The sequence below is a fragment of the Phyllostomus discolor genome, chromosome 10, assembly GCF_004126475.2.
Source record: "Phyllostomus discolor isolate MPI-MPIP mPhyDis1 chromosome 10, mPhyDis1.pri.v3, whole genome shotgun sequence".
In the NCBI taxonomy this organism is placed as follows: domain Eukaryota; kingdom Metazoa; phylum Chordata; class Mammalia; order Chiroptera; family Phyllostomidae; genus Phyllostomus; species Phyllostomus discolor.
This window is the reverse complement of record NC_040912.2, coordinates 8,927,388-8,936,666: the sequence shown is the minus strand read 5'-3', so window position 1 is coordinate 8,936,666 and position 9,279 is coordinate 8,927,388. Positions and strand designations below refer to the sequence as shown.

At 45.9% G+C, this 9,279-nt stretch overlaps 1 protein-coding gene across 1 annotated transcript; it reads right to left on the bottom strand.

The window, feature by feature from the left end:
- Positions 1-5,991: 5,991 nt before the first annotated feature.
- NEUROD6 (neuronal differentiation 6) lies at positions 5,992-8,636 on the bottom strand. Its single transcript, XM_028526192.2, has 2 exons — positions 8,540-8,636; positions 5,992-7,245 (listed from the first exon to the last, which is right to left on the bottom strand). Exon 2 carries the CDS (start codon positions 7,222-7,224, stop codon positions 6,211-6,213), a length of 1,014 nt encoding a protein of 337 aa, XP_028381993.1. The 5' UTR covers positions 7,225-7,245; positions 8,540-8,636; the 3' UTR covers positions 5,992-6,210.
- Between the last annotated feature and the right edge of the window lie 643 nt (positions 8,637-9,279).

Genomic DNA, 9,279 nt, shown 5'->3' with positions numbered 1-9,279 from the left:
GATTTGTCTTTATCGCACAACTGATCGTTTTCTCTCCACTGCTGGAATGAAACTCATCATACTTCCGTCTCGGCACAAAACTTTGAAGATTATGGCTGGTTGTCTTAAGTGTGGCTGTTTAGTTTGGTGGTCAAGAGTGTGGGTTCTGGGCATGAACTCCCTCGGACCGAATGTTCACCTTGCTTACTTATCAACCGTGTGGCCCTGGGCTAGTTTTTGTGCCTCAGCTTCCCGAGGGAGGTGACAGTAGTCTGAGCCCCAAGCCTTTGCAGGGATTCAATAAGAAGGCACTCATGCAGTGCAGAGTTGAGACTTGCCTGTGATTTCCAGGGGAGCATGGGGCTCATGGGGAGATGCTGAGGCTGCTGGTCAGGCCAACCTGGGTGGAATCCAAGATCCACCCTTTATTGCTCCTGGACAATAAATGAGCTTGGACAAGATGTTTCATAGCTCTGGTCCTCGACCCCCCATCTTTGTCTGTAAAACGGAATTCTCCCACTACGCCCATCTCCCTGCCCCACTGGGAGGAGCTTATGAGATGAAATGTGTAGTATAGCATAGTGCTGGGCATGTGATACGTCCAATAAATGCCATTAATATTCATTTCCTTTCTCTTCTGTGGGAGGTAACCTGGTTTCGAGTATTTGGGGTGGGGGTGGAGATTGTCACTAAGTCAGATGTCCTATTTCCCCTATGTATTTTTAGGGTCCACGTCAGAGGGGACTTCTCACAGTAGGAAATAGTGGTATGGAAAACCTACACTCACAAACAATATAATAAATGTTTATATATGATTTAAAAAATACACCATGTTATTTTTACTACAGACTTTTCCTAATTATATTTAATATTGTATAATGTTAAAAGTAGTTGGCCTTGCTGAATAAGCAGTGAAAAAGGAGGTAGAAATATAAAAACTAGCTTATACTTAAAAAAATATTGCTATGGGTAATCTGTGTATAAGTAATTAGAATTATGCCACCAAAAATATTCAACTCCTTTACAGATAATAAGAATAATCACTATTTATTGAGTACTTACTCTGCACCAGACATGCTGAATGATTTACATGTGATATCTAAGTTAATCTGCCCCTGTTTTCAAAGGGTAATATCTTTGTTCATTTCTGTATCCTCCATGCCTAATGCAGTGCCTGAATAACAGTATAGTACTAGGTGTCTATTGGATGAATGGGGATTCTTTCGGCCTTGGTTACTCAGGCCCTAGGAAAGCAGGGGCCGTACATGAACCGCTCACTACTGAGCCCACCCTCTCCCAGCACCTTTCACAGCAGCTGGTGCAGGCTGGCACTTCTGAACAGCGCGTTGCCTGGGTCAAGGACACCCAGGCATCCTTGCTACACCGGAAACTCCACAAGATCGGGGAGCTTGTCTCTTCCCGCCTCACTGTGTCCTCACCACCAAGAGCAGAGACTCATCAGAGCAGAGACTCAGTAAGTAAGGGTTGCGTGGACTCCTTCACATTCCTCCCTCCGCAGAGACAGAAAAATGTGAAGGCTAAGACACACCATTTGTAGTTTCTACTGAAGGCACGGAGCAAGTGCCAAACGGCTGGACTTAAGAACACAGCTTACTTAGAATCCACACAGTGGGGCAGCCTCTGACCATTTGGAAACACAATTGTATGTTGTCGACAGGGCGAGAGAGAGTAGAGGCAGAAAAAGGAATCCTTGGGAAGAAAGTATAGGACCTCGGAGAAGGGGGGAGGGACTGGTGGACAGCCGTTTCGAGGCACTGCTCTCGCGCAGAGGTACGCAGACCCGGCCACACGCTGCGGGAAGTGGGAAGTGTGTGTGAAGGCAGGGCTCGCGGCACTCAGAATGAACTAGGGCAGTCTCTTCTCTGTCTGGGAGAGATGGGACCCTCTGAGGAAGGCTGGTGACACCAGGGGCAGAATGTAACTGTCGGGTGGGAGGCCAGGGCCGTGCAGAGGTGATCAGTGTGGTCAGGACAACCCCCATACCCCAGGGGCATGGATAAGGGTTGGATGGGCTGCAGGAATGGTCCTGTTGGGCTTGGTGTTCAGTGTGTGCTGTTAGCCCACAGACAGAAGACATGCTCTAGAACACTGGCCACCTAAACTGCCACGAGGGGTTTTAAAACAATTAAACATTTATTGAGAACCTATGATGTTTCAGGCAGAGAGCCACAATAGTCCACAGGGTATATACGATGAGGTCTCATCTCTTGAGGATTTAGAGTCTAGGAGGGGAGGTGTGGCAGAGATTGCTAAATGCCCAACCAACGCCTATTGACTCCCTCTTTCATGCTTCCAAAACATCATTTTATTCCAGGTAGCAATATGCTCTGATTTAAAAAAAAAGAACTTGAATATATTTTCTAGCTTCTCTTTAATCTATAGGTGGTCAGTGAGATTTAAGTAGAAGTAATTGGATGGGGCTTCCATAAATATTTTCTGAAAGGGTTTGATCAGGTGGATGGGACACCCCTTTGCCATCCCTTTTGTTCTTAATTGGGATGAGGATACAATGGCTAGAACTCCAGCAGCCACCTTGGGCCATGAGGTGAATTTGAGAATGGAAGCCCCACACTAAGGTTAGTGGAGAATAGTCAAAGGGGCCTCTGGTGTCCCTGAACAGCCATACAAATTAAAAAAAAATTTTTTTCTTTTTGCTTCTTGTTACCACTTTTTTATATGAGAGAGAAATATATCTTCATTTGGTTGAGGTCACTTAGTAGAACATATATACATTCTAATCCTGATAAAGGAGAAAGGACAAACATTTAAGAAGTTCAACATGAGAGTCACATAGTTCAGCTCAAAAGAAGAAATGCCTAATCAATTTGAAAGACAATTATTATTAAAAGGGTTCGGAAGAGAGAAAAACTTTTTGTCTTTCTTGCTGGTGGTAAGGGAAGAATGATGTCAGACAGGGAGCAAGGAGCTAAGGTATCGTGACCTTGAGCCTTCGGGCGCTGTATACTATCTCGACTAGTCGGCAGTAAGAGGTTAGTGGTGGGGCCAGGTTCTGCCCCAAATGTGACTCCAAGCCTTTCTGATCCTAAACTGCTCTGTGCTATGCTGTCCCCCAACTCCCCCCCCTTTGGAGCACTACCTTAAAAGGTCAGACTCTGCAATGCGTCTGTGATGTCGGCATACGAAGGAACCAGTCATATAATGTCTCAGGATTGCAGTCCCCAGGCAACAGGGTGGCGGGGGGGCTGCTGAGGAAGACAAGTGACACCCCACGCTTTGTAGGGGCAAGGGGGCCAGCTCCCTGATTCCCACGCCAGGGGTCATCAGTGGGGTCCCCAGGATGGTGAAGCCACAGGGCTCAGACCCACGCACCCCACAGTACCCCAGATTCCATCACCAATCTGCTGAAGGTTGGAGCACGCACGGGATCCGTGCATCCACCTTTGGAAGAAACGTCCTAATCCGCGAGGTCTGTGCCTGCAAACCCCGCTCTTTCGCTTGCGTTCCTTGGGAACAAAGCTCGGGGATGAGACGCTGCTTCTGAACAGTTGCTTTCCCCCCATTCAGCCAGCTGCTTTTCCTCTTAGCTCTCCCACACTGCCAGAAGGGCGCCTGGAGAAGGCGGCTCCTGTTGCAGTCTCTGGTTCCAGCAGGATTCTGTGACCCCGGGAAGTCTGTGCGGATTTCAAAGGCTGTCTGGACCAAGAAGATGCGGAGCAGGCGCGATGCTGTTCTCAGCCGGTGGCGGGTCACCTTGAAGCAAGCGTGGGGCAGACCGCATCTATTCTGCTAGTGACTTAACAGAACGGCCCTAACATTTTTTAGAAAGCCATATTCTCCCGTTTCCAGATGCATCCTTACTTTCTTGCCCTTTGCTCAGACGGGATGAGCAGTGATCAAACTCTCAGTATCTGAGCGGCCTTAAAGAGGCCCAGCAATCCTGGCCACAGTACCAGAGAGGGCAGGGTTTGTGCGCGTCTGCAAGAAAGCAGTTGCTCCATTGTCACGACAGCTAGGGGACAGAGGGCTCTCAAGCTGAGGCAAACTCCTCTTTATCCCTGGAGGGCACACTTCCCCCTCTTTCCCCGACCCCTTGCTCCTGCCCTCGTGGGATTTGACTGAACAGGTGCTCACGCAGCCGCTCAGAAGGGCTCGTTCAGGACGCGCAGCGCCCTTTCCCAGCAGCTGCTCGGTACCTTCGCCCCTGGGAGCGCGGTTGCGGTGCACGCCCAAGGCCCCGGCGCTACGGTGGGGACGGGAGAGCTGAAGGGCCGCTGCCCCTCAGGAGAATGGGGCGCAGGACTCCAGGCCTCGGCTCAAGAAGTCCCGCAAGCCGTGGGAAAGGCAGGACAGGGGCAGCTCTTAGCGGAATTTGCAGCCGCCTCCCTGATCCCCATCGCGGCAGACGTGGCGGGTGAAGGGGTGACCCCCTGTCCCTCCTCCCCGGGCCTGGCGCCAAGAGGTCTGCCTCCCCTGGGTTCAGAGCCGGGTCTCTAGGGCCAGCTAGGTCTGGGACACAGGCCGTGAAACCCCTTCCTGGTCCCGGGAGGTCAGTGCGCTTACCAGGTGCAGACCCGGAGCCCCAGGGCGCCCACTGCGGGCGGGACACGGGCAGTGCAGCGTGTGCCTCTGGGCCCCTGTGACAACTGCGGAGCGGGGTTGGGGGGAGGCGGTCAGCCACCTCCTTCCCCCCAGGAGTCACCTCCGAGGCACCTTTGGGCCTGAGCCTCTGCGCCGCAGCAGCAGTGGCCGATGGCCCCGGACGCACGAGTGGGCAGCAGTAGCCCGGCCATGGTGCGCAGAACCCCTGCCCAGGCCTGCCCAGGCTCGCCCGGGCGGACTCCCTCCCGTCACCGCTGGACGCATTTCTGCGGTCCTCACAGGCCTTCGCCGCTGTTCCCCCTCTGCCCCCTGAAAGGCAAACCAGGCAGATACCAGAGGGCACCTGGAGGGAGGTCACTGACACCGTGGTGTTTATTGCAGAAGACGCGCACTTCTGCTTCGGAGGGTGAGCTTCCCGGGCTCGATTCAAGGAGGTTTTTGGTGGCCTTTTGTCAGGAAACTTATAATCACGCAGAATTTAGCCTCTAATCGGCCAGACTTATTTAAAGGGCACAGAGTCAAACCTTCCATTTTTAACAGCCACTCTGGTGTTTGCTGGAAATTTGCCACCGAATTTCGGCTGGAGCTGAAGGTTACCAGGATTTATCATTGTTTCCCCAGGATGTTTAACCCTCGTGGGCTCCTCTTCTTTCATTTAAGATACTTAAAAAAAAAAAAAACCTTGTAAGCGCTTTGGCCATTTTGTTTAAGAAATTTGTTTTACCTTGCACGGCTTTGAGATTCAGGAATATTTCTGAAATAGGGAGGAGGAAGTTTTGGACACAGAAAGCAGCTGTGTACCAGGAAATAGGAAGTATGAAGGAATATTACAGCTAATAGATATCCTTTACAAGTGTAAATATCTATGTTTAATTGCTTTAAAAATGTGGGGTGGAAAAAACACAATTATACATTATGATAACAAACCTGTACAGAAAATTTCCAAACAATACAAAACAAGTGTTGAAAAAAATTCTTTTTATGATTGAAATACTTTTTCCAAAATTATGACCCCACCAACCCAAATATCTTGCTCCATCTGCAAATACTTGAAGAGGAATTATTACCAATTGAATGCATTTAGATTTGTCCTTAATAAAAAGAAAATTGCATAGCTTTTTTTATAGTGTTGCACATTTTCAAATACACCTTCCAATATCATTGTCAGCTTGGTGTTATTTTCCATATATTAAATTTCCAATTTTTCAGAGATACATCATATATAATTCCTAATCATTAGAAACACATCATTTTATTCATCTTATTTTAATAACATGCATGTTTATAATTACTGTACAACTGAAATAGACAGTGAGTTATGCTGGGTGCATGTCTTTATTCAACAGTATATTCCGAGACACCTTGTTCAAACAAATTGTGAATTTAAAAGAAAACCCAAAACCACAGAAAATAATTCTTCCTGTAGAAACAGAATCACAGTGCTTTACAGACAAAAGGAAAGGAAAAGGAGTTCTCATAAGAAAAGAGGTTTATTATTACCTAGAAAACCCTCACAATAGTTGAAACACACTTCAGGAACTAGGAAACACCTTAGATAGAGTTGTGCCAATTACTCAGCCCACAAGCATCTGCTTTGTCTTAATTAGATGGGGGGAGGTGAATGACCACTGTTTATTTTCATTTTCCTCATTAATTATGAAAAACTGCATTTAATTCATCTTGCATGGTGAGGGATTGGCTGCGCAGATGTAAGTCGTAAGGGAAGTGGCTGTCGGTGGGCAACCTGAACATGGCACCCTGCCCAAGGGGACCCCTGGGTGGCACTGCACAGTAATGCATGCCGTAATTGTAATTTTTGCCATAGTCCAAGGTTTCTTCTTGCTTCAGAGAAAATATCCCATTATAGTTAATTGGGGGAGGACTTAAGGGACCTTCAAACTGAGGGCTGGCACACTCAGGGGAGGCGCTTTCATAGAAGGATTCATACGCACTGCAATAATTATAGGGTTTCATGGACTTGGAATTATCAAGAGTTCCATGCCCCGGGGGGGTGGTGAGCTCAGGGCTGTGGTAGGGCGGGTAGAAAGTGGAGTAGGGTGACCGGGTGTGATGCGCAGCCTCCCCGCCCTGCCCCATCAGGAAACTCCTGGCGTTGAGCTGCAAGCAGCCAGCCACCAAGTTTGTAGTGGGCTGGGAAAGACCTTTGCATAAGTTTTGGACGAACGTGAGCAGGTCGGGTCTCTTGCCAATTCTTAGAATTTCTGAAAGTGCCCAAATGTAGTTTTTGGCCAGTCGTAAAGTTTCAATTTTGGACAGTTTCTGGGTTTTAGAATAACAGGGGACCACTTTTCTTAAATTGTCCAGCGCGTCGTTGAGGCCGTGCATCCGGTTCCTCTCCCGCGCATTAGCTTCCTGTCTCCTGAACTTGACCCTTTCGAGTCGCAGCTTGGTTGTCTTTTTTTTTCTAAGACCCCTCCTTCTGGGCAAGCCATTTTCATCTTCCTCTTCCCTGTCTTCCTCCTCTTCCTCTTTCTCAGTTTCTTCTCCCGGGGCTCTTTTGATGCTCTTTCCTCGAAGGACAATCTGTTTGGAAAAGCTTTCTGGTTTCTTAATTTGCTTCTGGTCCTCGCATTCTCTAGAAAACTTTCTGCACATCTGGGATTCTGGCATTACAACAGACTCATCAAACGGTAGTGTTAACATGGTTCTCTAATCTTAAATTACCTGAAAAATGCCAATATTTAAAGTGTTTTCATTTTTAAAGTTTATGCACTTCAAACATATTGAATGACTTAATCATAAAATGCAAAACCACGTGAAAAAAAACTAGTTCTGGGACTCATTTTTTTTACATTAAATATAATTTTTGAGTTTGGGCAGATTAGTAATTATAGCAAACATTGACACATGCAATAGGATTAATTTATACAAGCACATTATCAAAAGAAAATAAAACACGAGGCATTTATAGTAATACCACCACCATCTCCATTTCTCTTTGATTTTTTTTTTACTGGTTTTTAAATATACAAAAAAGAGCATGGATTGTAGCAAATGAAAAACATGATACAGCAATACAGAATTTCATTAGTTCTAATTCCCCTGAGTAGAAATGAGAGGAGGCACCAGTTTTTAAAATAAAAAGTGCTCTCTCTCCATTAGCTAACAAATTTGTGGTTTTTTTTTTTAAAAAGCCTTAACTTTATTTGCTGCATTATGTAACCGTGGATTCAGATAAGTGGCTGTTGCAAACATACAATTTTTAAAAAAATTAATCAGAGCCTATTTTAAAACTGATTTCTCTTGGATCAGTAAAGAAAAATGTAAAAGAGCACTATTTCCCAGCCTTCACACACAAAAAACGGGGGTGGGGAAGGATTCAGCTAATTTGGAATAAACTCCATAAATAAATTTAAAAAATAAAAACCACTGGCATTGTTTCAATTCAAAGAAAATGTTGCGACTGCTTTCCATTTGCATTTTCTCTACATGTAATTGTCTGTTTACTGCTGTTCAAATTATCCTGGACAAAAAGCACTCTCGGAGTGTTTTTGTTCTATGAAGCCACGGAAGTCTCCCTCTAGCTAATATCTGACGGGAACGGTCCAAGGATTCTGACTGCAATCGTGCACGTGTGTTCAGAATCCCGAATGAAAGGGGAAAATAATTTGTGTTTCAAATGCAATTTTGGCTTTCGTTTGGTGAAGCAGCAAGTATTTTCATCTAAAGTCCTCAAACAAATAAGCAGGTTAAAACAGAGACTTTTCAGTTTAGCAATCTCCAAACACACACACACATACACACACACACACACACAGAAACTCTTAGTAATGTCCACATACTTGCAGTGTTACATAGTAGCAGTGAAAGTATGTGATAATTGCATCATAAGAATGAAATATAATAAGAAGTTATAGATGGCAAAGAGCATATAAATACTATAAGACAGTGACACTGTATCTTTAAATACTTGCATGCAAAGCCAGCATCAATTGAAGTATATCTTTATTTATATTACCTTAGGTTTTAATTTCATTCAATAATCAGTTTTCATTTTGGATCTTCCAAATCTTTTCAGGCTGAGTGTCGCATCGTCTCCTGGAGTCTCTAGATCTGTGTGTATCTGCACTATCTCATTGATCTCTAAAAAGTGACATTGATGCCAACTGCCAGAGCTGGTACCCATGCCATCTGCTAGTGACGTCACAGGGCAGAGAGAACCATGTGATCCTCTCTCTTGGGACCTTCATTCTGCACTGATCATCTGGCATCCCTGTAAGTGGGTACCAGCATTCATGCATCAACACAGAAGGTTAGACTGATAGGAAAAAAATCTGCACCAGCATTTCACATACAGTAGGTGCGTTTCTCCTCGAGCTGCTCCGGCTCCACGGGCAATCTGCAGGAAGGGCTGTATGAGTGCTCAGTTTTGCCCTGCCAACGGTGCAACTGCTAGGTAGTCATTAATATTCCATTCATTTACAAGGTGGGCTTTTGTGTGAGCGAGAGGCTTTTTTTTTTTTTTTGTCATTGTTGTTGATGTTTTGTGAAGATCACCATCCCATTTGTGCACCTGGGTACCCAGGGAAAGAAAGCCATGAAAAAAGAGCTGAAATCAGGAAAATGGTCTTGAGATGCTTAACCAAACTAAGATTTGTGTCAGCGAACAGGGATCAACAGAGGTCTCCTTATTTCCTTGTTTTGTTTCGTGACATGCAACGTACCGGTGTGTGTCTGTGTGCTTCCTTACTAACGGGG